This window comes from Dioszegia hungarica (genome assembly GCF_025882075.1).
Source record: "Dioszegia hungarica strain PDD-24b-2 chromosome Unknown MKK02contig_8, whole genome shotgun sequence".
Classification (NCBI taxonomy): Eukaryota; Fungi; Basidiomycota; class Tremellomycetes; order Tremellales; family Bulleribasidiaceae; genus Dioszegia; species Dioszegia hungarica.
Genome location: NW_026515770.1, coordinates 2,099,863 through 2,117,222, shown reverse-complemented (window position 1 = coordinate 2,117,222; position 17,360 = coordinate 2,099,863). Strand labels below are relative to the sequence as shown.

General features: G+C 57.9%; 8 protein-coding genes across 8 annotated transcripts; 5 read left to right on the top strand and 3 right to left on the bottom strand.

Moving 5' to 3' along the window:
• Positions 1-37: 37 nt before the first annotated feature.
• MKK02DRAFT_44512 (capsular associated protein) lies at positions 38-2,237 on the bottom strand (the record flags this gene model as incomplete). Its single annotated transcript, XM_053092966.1, has 7 exons — positions 38-95; positions 147-159; positions 214-440; positions 488-558; positions 606-897; positions 932-1,487; positions 1,538-2,237. 7 exons carry the CDS (start codon positions 2,235-2,237, stop codon positions 38-40), a joined length of 1,917 nt encoding a protein of 638 aa, XP_052945593.1.
• A 269-nt stretch (positions 2,238-2,506) lies between these two features.
• Positions 2,507-4,859, bottom strand: MKK02DRAFT_44511 (uncharacterized protein; the record flags this gene model as incomplete). The annotated part of the gene is made up of 12 exons (XM_053092965.1): positions 2,507-2,603; positions 2,648-2,690; positions 2,730-2,780; positions 2,830-2,980; positions 3,031-3,040; positions 3,089-3,134; positions 3,169-3,250; positions 3,285-3,396; positions 3,450-3,658; positions 3,691-3,935; positions 3,988-4,299; positions 4,334-4,859. The coding sequence occupies 12 exons, from the start codon at positions 4,857-4,859 to the stop codon at positions 2,507-2,509; spliced, it is 1,884 nt and encodes a 627-aa protein (XP_052945592.1).
• A 221-nt stretch (positions 4,860-5,080) lies between these two features.
• Positions 5,081-6,419, top strand: MKK02DRAFT_24620 (putative cytoplasm protein; the record flags this gene model as incomplete). The annotated part of the gene is made up of 5 exons (XM_053086911.1): positions 5,081-5,281; positions 5,331-5,462; positions 5,519-5,894; positions 5,948-6,265; positions 6,301-6,419. The coding sequence occupies 5 exons, from the start codon at positions 5,081-5,083 to the stop codon at positions 6,417-6,419; spliced, it is 1,146 nt and encodes a 381-aa protein (XP_052945591.1).
• A 666-nt stretch (positions 6,420-7,085) lies between these two features.
• MKK02DRAFT_44509 (Na+ dependent nucleoside transporter C-terminus-domain-containing protein) lies at positions 7,086-9,002 on the top strand (the record flags this gene model as incomplete). The annotated part of the gene is made up of 3 exons (XM_053092964.1): positions 7,086-7,964; positions 8,008-8,670; positions 8,715-9,002. The coding sequence occupies 3 exons, from the start codon at positions 7,086-7,088 to the stop codon at positions 9,000-9,002; spliced, it is 1,830 nt and encodes a 609-aa protein (XP_052945590.1).
• A 370-nt stretch (positions 9,003-9,372) lies between these two features.
• Positions 9,373-10,423, top strand: MKK02DRAFT_44508 (uncharacterized protein; the record flags this gene model as incomplete). Its single annotated transcript, XM_053092963.1, has 3 exons — positions 9,373-9,590; positions 9,640-10,287; positions 10,357-10,423. 3 exons carry the CDS (start codon positions 9,373-9,375, stop codon positions 10,421-10,423), a joined length of 933 nt encoding a protein of 310 aa, XP_052945589.1.
• A 617-nt stretch (positions 10,424-11,040) lies between these two features.
• On the top strand, positions 11,041-11,855 carry MKK02DRAFT_44507 (uncharacterized protein; the record flags this gene model as incomplete). Its single annotated transcript, XM_053092962.1, has 2 exons — positions 11,041-11,252; positions 11,294-11,855. The coding sequence occupies 2 exons, from the start codon at positions 11,041-11,043 to the stop codon at positions 11,853-11,855; spliced, it is 774 nt and encodes a 257-aa protein (XP_052945588.1).
• Positions 11,856-12,167: 312 nt separating this feature from the next.
• MKK02DRAFT_44506 (uncharacterized protein) lies at positions 12,168-14,125 on the bottom strand (the record flags this gene model as incomplete). Its single annotated transcript, XM_053092961.1, has 9 exons — positions 12,168-12,287; positions 12,341-12,474; positions 12,525-12,740; positions 12,791-12,933; positions 12,983-13,203; positions 13,259-13,446; positions 13,496-13,588; positions 13,638-13,741; positions 13,929-14,125. The coding sequence occupies 9 exons, from the start codon at positions 14,123-14,125 to the stop codon at positions 12,168-12,170; spliced, it is 1,416 nt and encodes a 471-aa protein (XP_052945587.1).
• A 1,311-nt stretch (positions 14,126-15,436) lies between these two features.
• MKK02DRAFT_25578 (uncharacterized protein) lies at positions 15,437-16,855 on the top strand (the record flags this gene model as incomplete). Its single annotated transcript, XM_053087060.1, has 1 exon — positions 15,437-16,855. The coding sequence occupies one exon, from the start codon at positions 15,437-15,439 to the stop codon at positions 16,853-16,855; it is 1,419 nt and encodes a 472-aa protein (XP_052945586.1).
• Between the last annotated feature and the right edge of the window lie 505 nt (positions 16,856-17,360).

The window sequence follows — 17,360 nt, the reverse complement described above, 5'->3', positions numbered from 1 at the left end:
GATCCAAGCAATGCATCCCAAATCCCCTGAAACTCATCTAATAGGTCATCGCCTCGCGATCGTCGTTCGTCAGTCGCGCCCATTCCAGGCATAATCTGTCTCGTCAGCTGCGTCCGACTTCAAGTCCCAGCTGCGGGTGCACGTACCGGTACACATAGACTGCAAGATCAGCTCAAGTCATTGGTAGACACAAACAGGCAAATGTAAACTCACTCTCCATATCCTCAATCCGGCCATGGTTGAAGATCCAGTCCCTCCCGCTCTGGGCAATCTTCCTCAGCTCGGCATCACCGTCAAACTTCCGTGTTGACATGCCCGCGGACTGATAAAGCGCCCTTGTGGAGTTGGCGGCGTCGACCATGGACTGTGATGGGCCCGAGAAGAAGGCGTGGATGTTGTACAGCTCGGAATAGAGCTGCGAGACGGGGATATAGTGGAGCCTGTTTGATGAGCTTCACGCAAGTACAAGAGGTGCGTGTCAGCTTACCAAGGCTGGAGCCATTCAGACATGAACTCGGTGTATACCGTGGACTTGAGGACTGCGCTTTCGGATTTAAGCTATCTTGTCAGCTTCGCCTAGCTTGAGACAGCGCTACGTAGCTTACCAAAGCGAAGAGTCGAGCTGAGTACCCCATCCCGTCCACATCAATCAAATACTTGTGCCTCCAGTTCTCACCGAGCGGGACCGCATCCGCAAACCGGTGGTCCTTGCGCATCCCATCACATCCGCCCGGGTACTGCACGCATCCGACTGCCTTGGTGAATGCCACGTCCATGATATCGTTGTTGAGCTCCGCGATAGGAACGGGAGCAGCGATGAAGTTATTGGTCCCTGGCGGATCGGCAAAGACGACTGTCTTCTCCAAAGGCGAAGCATCAGATGCCATCCGGATGAATCTGACATCAGCTCCGTCGTCCCACATGGACGTACCGATGTCGCTGGTATTGCGCAAGGAAGCCTGGCGGGGTACTTCCACCACCCGTCGTCGCACCCCTCCAGAACACATCATCAATCTTCTCCTCCCACGGCACCTCCATATCATCCGTGTCCTGGATGACCATGTTGACCGGGTCCCAGCCGTACGTATACCGCTTGGTCGATGAGTAGTAGTAATGGCTCGGGATGAGGAGGTCCGAGTACCCCTTACCCTTGGCGGGCGAGAAGAGCGGGTAGAGTGCGTGGATACTGCGCCAGTCCGAAAAGAAGTGGCCTTGGTTGTAGTGCGCCCAGGGGTGGTCGCAGAAATCGTAATTGTCATCGACAGTTTCGGAGAAGGTGAAGTCTTCCGATACGGACGATGTTGCGATACCGGCTTTGGCGAGTCGGGAGACGGGCGCCTGACCCTCTTTGAGCTGGGCGCGGAGGGAGCCGAATAGCCGCCTGGCCTGAGCAGCGGGCTCGCAGGTGCGGCGATACGCCTCCCAGACGCTCCCATCGCCTCGCCAGTCTGGGACGAATTCTCCGCCGAGGACGTGCTCAATACCGACTATAAGATTAGCTGTATTCCCCAGCCGAAACTTGGGGATGCCGACTCACGCTCAGAGTCCGCTGTGATGTTCGGGAACTGCTTCTCCTCCCACGGCACCAAGATCCTCCCCTCCGCCTTCTCATTGATCGGGAAGTCCATGTTCGGAAGCCTATCCTGGAACCTCTCCAGCATAACCCGGAACCCCTTTGCTCTCGCGCCCACTTCCGCATCGTCGAATCCCTGCGAGACGTCGATCGTCCTCGTCTTGCCCTCCTCAATCCGCACCAGATCCACCGACGGCAAGTACCCGACCTGGACACAGCGCCGTCTGAGCTCTGCACCGCTCATACCCCAGAAAGGCTCCATGTCCTTGGCGAGCTGATCATACTCGTCAATGATCGTCGCTCCGTTCTCCTTCGCAAACTCGTACCACTCGTCAAACCCCTTGGGAGGACGACGTCCATACCGCCTCTCATACTCGTCGACCGCCTCCTGCAGAGTCTTGCTCTGCCGCTTGATCTTTTCGTCGAAAGCCCGACGAGCGTCGGCCATCAATTTGGGGATGGGGTGGTGAATGGGCGGACGAGGGGCCTGGGCTCGCGCGCGGAGAAAGCGAGAGCGAAGAACCGAGGGGGAGGTCCATCCTTGTGATGGGCCGAGGCGGTAGGAAGAGGGGACCAGGGCGTTGAGGAAGAGACAGCCCGTGATGGCCATAAGCGAGATCGCCAATAGGCGCATCCGCGGGGAGAGACCGCTAAGGATTGTCATTTTGCCTGAAAATGAGCGGAACTTTGGGGAGCTAGCGCGCTCGCAGAGCGTAGCAGGACCGCCTTGAGGCTAAAGATGACTAGAGAAAGCTGAAGTGAGGACAGCGGATAAGGTGCAAAAGTCAGCGCAAAGTTCCTCGGACGCGTCGGACCAAGGCGTCGTACATGTGGCGGAAGCAGATTCACCCTCCATACTGAAGATACCCTATGGATACAACCAAGATGCTACAGTACTGTACAACGATACTATGCCCAGCCTGCCCGCCTGCCCTAGCGCCGTTTCTCCTGCCTCTCCTTCTTCTCCTCCCTTTTCCTCTCTCTCTGACTGTTGAGCTGGGAGATTTTGCTCTTGACGGTGAACATTTCGCTTGAGAATTCAGCCCAAATCCAGATTGTCATTGGTCGACGTACCCATAGTCGAGGAACAACTCCTCTCCGGCAGAGATCTTCTGACCTGCAGGATCAGCAGGCTCCCTCATATGCTGATGCTAACGGGACTTATTGGTCCTGATCAAGATCCTATTCCGCCCCTGCGCTTCCACAGCTGAATGCTTAGCGCGGCACTGAAGATGATGTAGATATATTGAACTCACAGGCGGCATCGGTGTTGATCTTCCTCCTCTTAACCGCTTCTAGGCCATACACGGTGTTTATATACCGTGCGTCATTGCCCATCAGACCGGCATCGAGGGTGAAACCAAGCCATCCGACAACGTCGAAAAGGTAGTTCCTTTTTGATACGGCCTGCAGATCAGCTGATGTAGACGGAAAGTCAAGAATGCCACCAAACACACGTAGAAAAGACTAGAACGTCAGCACGGCGAAGCAAAATGGGTGCTGAGGGGAACTCACGACCTGTTGTCCGATTCAGCGTTCGGGATATGCTCGCCCGTATACTCTAAGGCATCAGCGGGCTCGATTTGTGGGCTCACCGAAAATGGGCTTATTGTTCGAGATGGGGACACGTGCAAAGAGACCATAACCGGAGGTTTTGCTAATACCGACGCGGAAATCCTGGCAGGTCAGCTATCATCGCAGTCGGACTCACCGTAGACGGCCCAAGCGGAAGTCTCTGGAGCTGCATGTTTGTGCATGTGCCGCAAGAGGGTGGTTTGGGGGATTCGGAGAGGATACTGTCCCAGTCTTCCGCTTCAGTCGAACTGTCATGATCAGCGCCGAGCAACGAGGCCGCAAATGAGAAGGTAGAACTGACGGATGGCAAAGCTCGGGGTCGCACTCTCTGCCAGCTGCTCGGCAAGGGCACGACTCTCCCCCGCAGAAGGAGGAGCGTGATGTTGCTGCCTTGCCTTTCTGGCGCACAGAGTGACAAGTGCAGCCTTTGGGAGCGGCGATCGCAACATCGTTGCTTTGAGATGGGTTTCGGGCGGGGTTCATTCGCAGCAGAGCAATCTTCCGATGCAACTCTCGTCAGCTATGCCTAGCTTATAACATACCTCGGCGCAAGAACGGCGGGGAAAAACAGTTCTGAGCGCACAGCTGTTGGTGTCGGGCAGCCAATCCAAGCACTCCTGAAGCTTGTAGACGTGAGCTTCGGGCCAGTGCTCGTGTACCAGCGGGTCTGAGGGGGCTGGCCGGCGATAGCACGACCCAGAGCATGGAGACTCGCCGACAGGATCGAAGCCGGTGAGTGGCTCGGTCGAGCGAAGTGTTGGTTGTGGCTTGACCACAGTCAATGTACCTCGAAGGTTAGCTGAGCTTGGGCGACCCGGACCAGACTTTTCGTGACTTACTGTGTAGCTGACACCCAAACGTCCTGCAATCTCGCCGAGGACACAGCCTTGCCTGGGCGTCCAGGTGAAGGCGCTCTGGATCATCGACAAAGCTTTCGGCCGCGACAGGTAAAATGCCCTGCCACGCCTTAGCACGAGAGGTGGATCCAGTGGCGTCTGTAGAGGCAGTAGGGAACGGAGGGAGGTCGCGGAGGATATCCAGATCGACGATGACGTCGCTGTGGAGCGGCAGGATCCGCGAGCGGTCGATATCCTCGCGGTCAAGACCCTTGTCCATCAGGCGCTCAAAGGTCTCCAGAGCGACAATGTCGACTACAGTCAGCTCCTCACGTGATCTGGGACTCACTATCACTCTGCCGACTTGGCTGCTCATGGAGCCAGCCCCTGCCCATATATGCCGCCGTGAGCTCATCCGCCCTATCGTTATCCTGCATGATCGCGTGAGTGAACGCCGCAAAGCGTTCAGTCTCACGGAACACGCAGGTGTCGATAGGGCGACAGAACCGGTAGGGCGGAATTGTGGCACTTGCGGGGACCAGCAAAGCGGATTGCTGAATTGCGCAGATGTCGATCTGACGTCCGTCTCCGCGCAGACGCTGCAGCTTTGCCTGGCGGACTTCCAGCTGGTGAGCAGCGGGTGCTGGAGCCGGCCGATTCGAGGAGCTGTTCTCGAGCACGGTGGCATGATGAGGATCGTACCACTGTTCGAAGTAGTCGCTGATGGCATCGTCTACTTCGGCCGATACGTTGGTGGCTGCAAGATAGCAGGGGAGAGTTTCGGTGAAATGGGGTTTGTGATTATGGTACTCGCTGTACACTTGCCGGTACGTCCGCTCGATACTGGCGTGAAGAGGATCTTGTGGGGTGCTCATGATTGTGATAGATGAGAGGAGGATATCGGCTGATGTGAGCCAGATAGATGTATAGTAGATGGAGAGGCAGTCGCTGAATTTGTTGACAAGTTGAAGTTGCTTCAACGTTGCCTCGGTCGCGTCAGCCAAAACAACTCTACGCACGGATCACGTTTCAGATATCTCAGACGCGTTAAAGTCGTTCGAGCTCCTTCAAGTACCTCATCTCTCGCTATTCTACCATGCAGACCACCGATACAGACCTCCTCTTCCAGACGGACAAGGATATCAAAGATGCGGTGCGGCGAGAAAGAAAGTTGAAAGTGACCCAAACGATCGGACGGCCGATATCCCTCTCGAGCAAGGTTCTGCGCGTGCTCGTGGACGGGGATACAGCATGGACGGCCGAGTCGGGCTGGCAGGCTAGGGCTATCGACCTCAAGGTGCGTAGAACGCAGTATATGCAGCTCTGGACCAGTAGCTGACGAGCAGACAGGGACAACCAGGCGACTATTTCGCGGACACACAGGACCGGTCACCTGCGTCGCTCTTTGCCAGGGACAAGCTGGACCTGTATTGCTGACTGGGTCATGGGACAAGACCATAAGAGTATGGGATGCCGCTGTAAGCTTTGGCTCGTGCATAGTTCGATACTGCACAAGGCATAGCTAACATATTAGACCGGAGTCTGCCTACAAACCCTCCAAGGCCATTCGGACTTTATCAAATCGCTCACTATCCTACCTGGTCCGGCCCTCCTCTCTACCTCCTCCGACCGCACCATCCGCCTGTGGGACCTCCGACCACTCAAAGACGGCGCCGAACCCAAATGCGTGCAAATCCTCCGCCAACATACTCGGCCGGTAGAGTGTGCAGCATGGCGTTCTGGTACCCCAGACTACCCCGAGTGTATCGTCTGGACCGGCGACTCGCTCGGGGTGATGAAGCAATGGGTGTATGATGAGAAGGCGGTGTCACTCCGACTGGACAAGGAGCTGAAGTCGCACGAGACGAGTGTATCCCAGTTGCGATCATGCGCTGCCGGCGTGTGGAGTGGTGAGTCTGGCTTGTACACACTACATGGGGAGATGGCTGTGCTGATCACCTAGCTTCGATGGACAATACCGCCATGCTCCATAGACTAGACGATAAGCCCATCATCCGCATCACCGAGTCCACCTATATCCGCTCCCTCCTCCCTATGGAACACGTCGACGGCGCCGAACACCTCCTCCTCACCGGCTCGGACGATGAGAACATTCGAGTCTATGATGTCGAAGATACAGAGCGGGGGCAGCCAAGGCTGCTAGCGACGGTCCCGGGGCATGCGTTCCAGGTATCGGACCTGAGCGTCTGGAGCGACGGTGAGAAGTGGGAGGTCTTGTCGACCAGTTTCGACCAGACGATCCGGAGATGGACGTTGTCAGGTGAGACGCGCGAGTGTGGACGGAGCTGACCATAGATCTGCTGCATCCAAAATCGATCCCGGAGGCGGAGGAGCCAGAAGAAGAGGATAAGAATGGGGGAATGACGGCGGAAGAGGCGAGGGAATTGGAGGAGCTGATGTCGGACACTGATTAGACATTTTAGTGCGTGATCGATGCCCAGATGGCACCTCAACATGGGTTCCGTTGCGACTACATGGATGGGGCAGCCGCCCCCACTACAGCGCCAGCCTGATTTGATCCGCAGCACAGTTTCCACTTCACACCTCTTATCTCTGAGACCACATTCCTCACTCCGGATTTCTCGGAGGATCTGCCGAAGATTGTCCGTGCGCCACCATGCCGGCAAACCTAGAAGCCTAACATTTCGACCACCGCCGGCTGGTGCGGCTTGGGCAGCTTGGCGCTCTCGACTTTTTTTTCAGCCTTCAGCGTGGTGAGACTGCTTGGAAGGGTCGTCGTTATGAATGCGATAACGATCGTTGGATAGGCTCGCTGAGACGCTCCACGGTCCGAGAATGCGGCGCGCCGACCGCATGGGCTTAGCTGAGCGAATCCCAAGCTCCGGAAAGGCTAGGGTCCAGAAGGTGATATCGGGTATACCCGGCAACTCAAAAAAGAGGTACCATGTGCTGCACGCGAGCGGAAAGAGAGATAGCGAAATTTCGGGATCGGCAGACCAAATCAGGCTAGCTAGTGACCAAGTCAGGTGGAGCGGTCTCTTGCTCCAGCTCTCTCTTGACTTTGCCATTCCACCTCCCTCTGCCCCCCCCCTCCCCTCCCCCACCGCCCATCCCACATCATGTCGCTCGCGGCTGCCCGTCGACCCACCGCTGAGAGCGATGAGCACTCGAACGAAAAGGGGCTCGCCCTCCGCCCTATCGGCGAGACCGCACCCCACCTCCTCCAGAACGACCCGCAGCGTCAAGAGTCAAACGACGATGACTCCAAGGACACATATAACGGATACAACGCAGACGTCTCGGCGGTCTCTCCCCCTCCCGAGGAGGAGCACATGCACGAGTCCGGCTTCCGAGGCCAGCTTCGGCGCCATCGTCGTCCCTTGACCCACCTCTTCATCTGCCTCCTTTCTACAGGATGGTGGATCGCCTCCCTCGTCCTCCACCGTAACGACAAAAACTGGGTCATCCCCTTTCTCCTCTGGCTCGCCATCAACCTCCGGCTCCTCACCTTCTACACTGGCGTCCGGTTCATCAGCGAGCCTCTCAAGTGGGGATGGCAGCACACTGCTGTTCCCGCTCAGAGGCTCGTTCCGGAGCGGTTCCAGACACTGGCCGGTGCGGCTATCGCCATCGCGGCTATGCTCGTCGGCGCCTTCGTCTCCGAGGAGACCGCAGACAACACTCGGGGCAACCGTGCCATCTCCATCCTTGGTCTCGCTGTCATCCTCTTCGTCTTCTGGGCTACCAGCAAGCACCGTCACGCCGTCAACTGGCGGACCGTCATCGTCGGTATGTTGTCACAGTACATCATCGGGCTCTTCGTGCTGCGCACGCAGACCGGGTACGACATCTTCAAGTTCATCGCCGACCTCGCCGGGCTGTTCCTTGGCTTTGCCAAGGACGGTGTTGCCTTCATCACCAGCAAGGAGCAAGCCAACACCCCCAACTTCTTCTGGGGTGTCATTCCTGCCATTGTCTTCTTCATCTCGGTCGTCCAGGTGAGCCGATCTGATCAGCGGGAGGGATCGAGCTGATTCTCAGGTCCTCTACTACATTGGCTTCATCCAGTGGTTCGTCCTCAAGCTCGCCGGCTTCGTCTTCTGGGCGCTCGGTGTATCCGGTGCCGAGGCCATCGTCGCTGCGGCTACCCCCTTCATTGGGCAGGGAGAGTCGGCGATGCTGGTCAGGCCCTTCGTCCCCCAAATGACCAAGGCGGAAATTCACCAGATCATGACCTGCGGTTTCGCCACCATCTCCGGCTCCGTCCTCGTCGGTTACATTGGTCTCGGTCTCAACGCCGAGGTCCTCGTTTCATCCTGCATCATGTCCATCCCGGCCTCGCTTGCCATCTCCAAGCTGCGGTACCCCGAGACCGAGGAGTCTCTTACCGCCGGCCGGACCGTCGTTCCCGAGTCTCAGGAGAAGCACGAGAACGCTCTCCACGCTTTCGCGGACGGTGCCATGCTCGGTCTCCGGATCGCCGGCAGTATCGTCGCTGCACTGCTATGCATCATCGCCCTCGTCGGACTCATCAACGGATTCCTCACCTGGGTCGGCGGTTACCTCAACATCAACGGTCCCCTCCTTACCCTACAAACCATCCTTGGCTATGCCTTCTACCCCGTCTCCTTCCTCCTTGGTGTCAGCAGGCAGGGCAATGACATCCTCTTGGTGTCGCGCCTGATCGCCGAGAAGGTCATCACCGTGAGTACTTGTATCAATATCCCTGAGATCCACCTAATCGGCAGAACGAGTACAACGCCTTCTCCGCCCTCGCGACCAGCGCGGAATACGCCGGTCTCTCCGCCCGGTCCAAGCTCATCGCGACCTACGCGTGCTGCGGTTTCGGCAACATCGGGTCCCTCGGTATCCAGATCGGTATCCTCGGTCAATTCGCCCCCAGCCGAGGCGGTGATATCTCCCGCTTGGCATTCTCGGCACTCATTGCGGGTGTCTTTGCCACCCTCACGTCGGCCTCTATCGCTGGCCTGGTCATTACCACCCAGTCGTCCAACTTTGTCGTTGCGACGTCGTAATTGCGGATGGGGAAAATGGGCAGGACGGGGTAGAAAAGGGCGGAGGAAGGTCTTTGGGGGAAGAGGGGAGGACTTGGGAAGATCTTTTTGGGGAGTGGAGAATGTTCACCTCTGCTGGTGATGCTGAGTTTGTAACCGGTTGATGCATACACAGTTGCTTGCTTTATGCTCAAGTCACAGTTGAGACGCACCATCGAGCGCACGAATGCCACTCTCGCCTCAACCCGGCGGATCGGTGTATGTTTCACCGTGTTTCACCGAGCGAGCCTGGTCCCATTTGGGATCTGGCGTTCGCCGGAACGTTGAGTCATCTTCTATCCACTTCTTTACCTCTCCGTCGCGGTCACAACCAATCTACACTGCCTCCACCATGCCGACCGCTGCCGACCTCCCCTCCTCGTCCCTTGGACGCACGCCGACCACCTACGCGGACCCCGAGTTTATCCTGTACGACCTCTGGTCACCGGAGCTCCAGGTCTGCTACAACACGGAGATCCTCTACGTGCGCGCCGTACTCAACTACAAGAGGATTCCATACGAGACAGTGCTGCTGGAGCATCATGAAGTCGAGGCCTACTTCTCCCAGCGGTGAGTGGACGGTCAAAGCTGCCTCCCCAACTTGAGCTGACCTTTTTAGGCGCATACGATTTTACCCCGGCAAGCCTACGGACAGCGCCTACCTGTCGCGCATGACCTGCTTCTCCTCCTTACCCGTCGTCCAGCACGTCCCGAGCCGGCGGCATATCGTCGGCAGATCGAAAATCGTCCAGTACCTCTGCACACAGTATCCTTCGGCCCCTCGGCTGGAAGGCTCTTCTCCGAGCTCCACCGTCACACAACCTTGGAACAGCGCGCTTTCGTTGATCCTTCGGCATTTCATCTTTCCCCGCGAGATCCTCTTCCTGTCCCCCCAAGCTGCACTAGCTTTGCGCCGTTACCGCGACAACCAAAACGAAACTCTCCTCGAGAGTAAACTCTGGGACGACGATTACCTTTGGGAGTCCATCCGCCAACACCTTGGCGATTACAACAAGGCGTTGGGGAAGCGTGCCCTCGCCGGACAGCCCTATCTCTCCACCTCCGGTATTCATCCGAGCGGCGCAGATCTCGACACTGCAGCGGATCTCCATCAGATATTCGTCTTCGACCGCAACGCCGTCGCTCAAATTCAACGCTACCCTTATATCTGGAACCTATACCTTTCGATGGAAGCGTTTGTGAGGGAGCGAAGGGAAGGCGAGCCGGGTGCGAAGAGAGTGAGGGCCTCCTTGAAGTCGGACATGAAGTGAGTACCACTCCATACCTTGGATAAAGAGCGGCTGTGATCTTGAACATATCGTAGCTGACTTACCAGTGCAATGTCACTACCCAGATCCACTACTCCGGAGGGAAGTCCGCCAAGCATGATGCTGAAGGAGTAAAGGTGGTGCGTGGATGGCAGGAGTCTGGGCGGGGCGGGGGGTAGCTGAGAAGGCTGGATGAGATAGATACGGGGCGAAGAAGGGGAGTAGGGGTGGCGGGCTCAGAGGAGCATGGAGAGGCAGACGGCGCCAAAAGCGCGGAAGTGGCTCGTCGGGGTCGGGCTGGGGGTAGGGGAAAAAAATGACGCTTGACGTTCGTAGCAGTGACTTGTTGTACCCCTCTGCATACATTGTATTGTTCGCGCTCTGGAGTCTGGATGCGATCGGGCGCGTGTCAGAGCAATTCCAATTCCCGAGGGGCCCAAAGGAGGGCTCGAATTGCCGTCCGCGCGGCATTAATGGCAGCTTGACGACCACGACTGTCGTTTAGGTCTGAACGATCATCTCATCATCAAGCAAGATGGCACAACCACATTCTTTGACTCCTGATCCTGACTCATCCTGCGCAATATGCCTTCGCTGCCACCACAGACACACCGCTCTACGCCCCGGCGTATAGGATCAGCGGATGACGCGTGTTTCAAGATGTTTCACCTGATCAGCCTCGCTCTCGTCAACTTCCGGGCACTCCCCTCCAGCTGGCACCCTCCATCTCCGCACCCGATCTCCAGCCTGACATGACCGACACCACCGACTCTCATGGTACGAGCATACGACCTGGCGCGCCACCTGATCCCGAGGTGGTTCTTTTCGATATGCGGTCCCCTACCCTCAAGGTCTGCTTCGTATCGACCATCCTGACGGTCCGATGCTTGCTCAATTACAAGAAGGTCCGCTATCATACGGTCTTCATGGAGTACCACGAGGCGGAGAAGAAGCTCAGGCATATGTGAGTGTCCGGTATCTATTGGGAGCAGCGCTGATGTCCAGTGGTCGTGGAAACCCAGTCCCATCATCAGCGCCTCGATCTCGGCTCGTTCTTCCCGCCTTACACCACATTCCCACCGCCCAACTCATCATCGGCGCCCCAGCCATCATCCACTTCCTCCAGCGCCAGTACCCTGATCCTCCGCTCGCCCCTTCGGACCCCGAACTCCGGGAGCAATGGATGCAGGCGTACTATCCTATCAGCGACCAATTCGTCATCTCCCGCGAGCTCCTCCATCTCTCCCACAAGTCCGCACGACTCATACGGATCCACCGGGAACAGGAGCTCGGTTTCCCCCTCGAGCGCCTTCTCAGGGAGGACGAGGCGGTCTGGCTGGAAGCCGGCCAGGAATTGCGGGAGTTCGGAGACGAGCTCAAGCGGAGACACCACCGCAGACGGTACCTATTCAGCGGTGACCACCCGAGTCTGTTCGAATTTGCAGCGGCGGCGGAGATGCACCAGCTGAGGCTTTTCAGCCCGGAGGCGTTCGAGCGGCTCAAGGGGTACCCTGGGTTCTGGAATGTGTACCTCGCGGTGGAGGAGTTCACCAAGGGGCGGACGTGAGCTGGAGGAAGGGGCATGGGTGGCTGGCGAGAGAGCAGTGAGTGAGGCCCACCAGCCGGTGCTGGGGTATGCTGCGGATACCGCTGATGCCCCAGGGTTGATCGAGCAGAGAGAGCGTTGGGCTCAGTGAGAGTCTAGGTAGCTTGTATCATATCTGCATGTAGGACACGTGTCTTACAGCGTCGACTATACTTTCCCCGATCGGTTCGACTCATCTACGACAGAGCTTGTTATACTTCTGATATTCTTCTCCACACTTCTTCGCCTTGTCTTTGATCCCCATCCGCTTCATAGCTTACTCGTCTGTACTGGTCAGCTGTTGCCCGAGCTACGTTTCGAAATCAAAGAGAACACACCCTTGGTATCGTAAGACGAGTCGATAGCGCCCATGAGCAGCTTGACGAGCCACAACTCGGGACTGAGGTCGACACCCTACTCGGTCAGCTCTGCCTCCGCCTTGCCAAAACGGGTATCAGCCAACTCACAGACTTGCGCATCATCTCTTCCTGCTCCAACTCAAAGTTGGACGTGCAGTCGACGAGACCACCGATAGTTGGGTGGTTGTCCAGCTCCTCGAGGAAACGTGTCGCCTTCTGGTCATTTCCAACCTGGGCGAATTCTGCTCATCAGCAGTGGCTCGTTGAACGTCATCACAGATGCTGAACTTACGGTATGAGATCGCGTCGGGACCGTAGCGGGTCCTTCTGAGCTCGGCGTCTGTGCGCTGGATGACACTAAAGATTTCGTCCTTGTTCTCGCCGGCGGGGGTTCCGTCCGTGATGGCGATGATGAGGACGGGCTTCTGGAGCGCGTTGGCGCGGGCAGGGCCGAGCACAAGAGGCTGGATGACCTTGTTCCACATACCGGTACCGAGAGGGGTCAGACCTGACGCGTCAGCTAAAGTTCGGTGTATGTGGAGGGGCCTTGGAGCTTACCAGAGAACTTAATCTGCTGGACGAGCTGGAGCGCAGCCTGCTCGGAAGCAATGTTGTTGCCCTCAAGACGGTTGTTCATGAACCTGACCTGGATACCATCGTGGTCGAAGAGCGAGGTAGCGTAGGCGACACGCGAGAGAATACTGGCTAGTCAGCTCAATAATACAGAGGCCGTCTTGAAGACCAGCTTACAGCTTGAGATCGTCGATACGCTCTCCGCCCTCCTCGAATGCCATACTTCCCGAGTCGTCAATGTAGAGCACGACGTCGAAGAGACTGAGCTTGACCAGGTCGGACGCGAGCTCAAGGGGCATGCGCCATTCGCTGGCGATCTTGGCGAGCGCGCCAGAGCTGGCGACCTTGGCGGCGATTTGATCGAGCGATCCAGGAGGGTAGAAGGCCTGGATGTTTTGCTGCGGTGTCAAATGCGCCCCGCTTTGTATTCAGGTGAAGATGAGATGTGCTTACGTCCTGCACACACTGCTGCAAGATACCGACGAGGAACCTGGGGTCGGCAGTCTGACCACCGCCCGACGCACCACCCGCGGGAGGGCCGTTGTACGAAGGGGGCTGTTGGCCGTACTGCTGGCTCGGGAGCTGGCCCTGACCTTGGCCTGGGGGAGCACCGGGGGGCGCGCCATACTGTCCCTGCTGGCCTGATACGTCAACAAAGTCTTCTCTCTCGAGCGCGGCCGTATAGCTCACCCTGCTGCTGGCCGTACTGACCCGGCTGCTGGCCGTGCTGGGGCTGCTGGCCGTACTGCTGCTGCTGGCCCTGAGGGGGTTGACCGTACTGGCCTGGGGAATCAGCCTAATGCTCCCCGAAGATCATACATTGTGAACATACCTTGCTGGCCCTGCTGGCCCTGCTGGCCGTACTGACCTTGCTGGCCTTGTTGACCAGGGGGAGGGGGAGCACCTGGAGGAGCACCGTACTGCCCAGACTGAGGCCTGGAAGTCAGCATGAGCTCTGTCTATTTTCGATCCGCCTCGCTCGCTCCTCCTGATCCCATCACGTCGGTGTGTGGTTCGATACACATCAAGTGTGTCGCCACCGACCCCAGTTCCCCACTCTCGTCGAACATTCCCACCCTACACATTTCACATCGTGCATTCCTGCCGGGATGTCAAAACATACCTGTTGGGCGGAGCACCTGGAGGCGCACCATACTGCTGGCTCTGGCCCTGAGGCTGGCCATACTGCTGTTGCTGCTGCTGAGGGGGCTGACCGTACTGCTGCTGTTGCTGCTGGGGAGGTGGGGGCGCGCCGCCGGGAGCTGCGCCGGGAGCACCACCTGCGGATTGTGCGGCTTGGAGTTTAGAAGCGAGACCCATTATTGCGATTCGTTGATTTGGTAGTAAGAAGTAATGTGTAAGGTGTAGACGATGTATAGAGTGAAGAGAGAGCTGGGCGATTGCGGTGCGAGCACTAGAGCCGAAGAGAGCTCGGCCGGCCAGCCTTCCGCCAAGCTCTTATGACGAGGGACAACAAGAACCGCTTGTTGCCGAGAGGAGCAATTCTGACTTTGATTAGCCGAGCCGCCGGACATCGCCGACTCCCGAGAGGATGACGCAAGGGGTCCCTTGCCGGATAAAAAGCTTAAAGGTATGCACAGGGAAAAGTCTATTTTCTAATAAGGGATATATACTTCCGCTAATGCCCTGATGACCTGATCTAATACGTACGTTGGCAACAACAAACCTCTTCAGTCGACCATCCCATCTCCCTCCTCTATCTCTGTCTCTGTCTCTCCCCCTGCTCCATCTCTCTTAACGCCTTACGACTCACGCTCTTCACGATCATATCATCAGTCACGGTCAACGCATAACGAGCACTCCCACAATACTGCATAGATAGACATACTCAATCGCTTTCCTCTTCTCCCCCCACATTTTCTTGCCTTGTCAAAAAATCACTGCCCTCTTGACGACGATCCCGGTCTCACTACGAAACGATCTACATCCACCCACCCACCTCACAGTCATTACGATACCCAGCCCCGCCATCCATTCGGACCACCCTCACCCACGCGCCAAGTACACATACACACCATGTCATCGCACCAAACAAGCAACCTCTCTACCTCTCCGCAATCCCCTGTGGGCCATCATCCGTTCCACCATCCTTCGTCATCGCCGCCTTTGCCAAATATCCACTCGCTCAATATCTCGTCGTACGGCCAGCAGCAGCACTACGCGCAGCCGGGCATCCCTCAGTCCCCGGGCGTGCACGGAAACGGCGCGCCGGATTATCGGTACAACGGCGTGTTTGGTCCGCCAGCTGGCTCGCCGCCTACGCAGAGCCAGGGCTGGGGCAACGACAAACGAGGGAGCAGGTCGGGATTACCGACAGTGAGCTCACCACGCCTTCGCTTCGAGTACTTGGCTGACAGTCAGAACTGGTACGATCCTCCTGCGCCGTTTGACGCGTATCGTCAATCGTCACCGGCACTCTCCCCTCCTACTTCCTCTTCTTCGGGCCCTTCTTCGGCCTCTGCTCACCCGTACCACCATCAGCCTCCTCCCTACCCCGACTACGCGATGGGCGCCATCGGCCTCGTCAACACCCCCTCCCCGCCCCCGATGGGGTTCATGGGCATGTCAGTGGCCAACTCTGCGCCGAACCTGCACAGCATCCACTCTGGCATGCCTGTATTCGGCTCGCAGAGTCTCGCAAACCTCTCGAGGGGCCCTGCGGGCTGGCGCAACTCGTACACCCCTCCCAACGCCCCGGCGGACGACGATGTCATCCCTACCGCCATCGTCATCAAGAACATCCCATTCCAGATCCCGCGCGAGGGATTGTTGTCCATCATTGAGTCTCTCGGCGCGCCGCTTCCGTACGCGTTCAACTACCACCATGACTCGGGCGTCTTTAGGGGATTGGCATTCGCCAATTTCCGCCAGTCGGACGAGGCGGCGGCAGTGGTGGCTGCGCTGAATGGGTATGACGTGCAGGGACGCAAGTTGAGGGTTGAGTACAAGAAGGTGCTTCAGCCGGGGGAGAAGGACCGGATCGAGAGGGAGAAGGCGTTGAAGCGGATGAGGAGTGTTCAGGGGTTCGACAAGGTCAATATCGAGATGCCGCCCCCTCTGCCGTCCCTGCGGTCGATGAACGGCTTCGCGCAGCCCACACCTCCACCGGCACCACCTATGGACTCGCCTCCCCACTCGGCCGTCTCCACCTCTACGTCCTCGGAAAATCTCCCTACCTCGCTCGACATGAACGATCCTGCGGCGCTAGAGATCTACTCGCGCTGCCTCCTCTTCAAGGAGGATCGGATGCGGGACGAGCTGTCCTTCTCGCGCGGCTTGTCTGCCCACGAGCGGCGCGTCGTCCACCTCGTCGCGCAAAGGCTTGGCCTCAGCAGCGGGACCAAGGACGGGGACGACAGCCAAGGCAAATCCGTCGTTGTCACGCGTATTGAAGCGCCTCGTCCAGCCCTCACTTCCTCGGCGTCCGCGTCGACCGCCATCTCTAGCACCTACCTTTCCCCCTACGGCTCGGAATACTATCACCCCGGTCAACAAGCTACCCCTACCTCGGTCTCCCCCCATCTGCGGATCAAAAAGTCCATGCCGGATCTTCGCGGATTCAACTCGTCCCTCTACCGCGACCCCTCCAAGTCCCTCTCCACGCAGCGCAGCTCGGGCAATCTCCGCGAGGCCAACCGCGAGTACGTTTCTATGGGCGCCTCGGCGGGTCGGCGCGCAGGCAGCGGAGTCAGCGGAGGCGCATTCGGTTTCCTCGGGGATATGGCCCCGCCTCCGGTGCCTCCCATGCCGAGCGGGATGGGCGGACACCGGTCTACCTTGTCTGTCAATGACGAGACGATGTCTAGCTCTATGCCGAGCCGACACCCGCGCGGTCCGGCCGGCGAGTCGAGGGGTTTCCAAGGTGGATTGGGGGAGAGTGCGCCGATAGGTCGAGGATTGAGGACGAGCGCGAGCGCGGCGGTCATGCGGAGTAATGGGTTTGGTGGGCTTGGGAGAGGGGTTCGGGAGGAGGATGAAGGGGAGGTCCGGGAGGAGGCGGTGCGTACGAGGGAGAGCCTGGATTTGTAGGTCTGTTGGGATATGGGTAGACTGTGTGTATCATTCGGTGTAGGGCTTGGAAGGGGGTTTCGTCATGCATGGAATCTTGGGTCATCTTGTATCCCTGGCGTTGTTACTGCCACTCTGCCATCTGCCACTAGCTGCCACTCTGTCATGCCTGCTGCTGGTCCGATGGAAGGGTCTCGGCCTTCGCCAGCGCATCTTGTCTGGTATGCCGTGATTGTCGCTCAGGCACAGGAACGGGCACGCACGGGCGAGCATCAGGGGGAAAGTTTAAAAAAAGGCGGCGCGTTCCCGGCTTACAGTCAGTGACAACGACGATGATGAGCAAGGGGATCTGGACTGGACTTCTGGGTGGTTGATGATCAAATCCACAGATCCACGTTGATAGAAAAGTCGGTGTGGTAGTAGCACTCGTATACGACCCGACCAGCCCATCACTTTGCCCACAGCATCTCAGTCTGCGCTCGGAATCGATTAACTCATCTTGTCTAGTCTCCGAACAGGGTGAGTT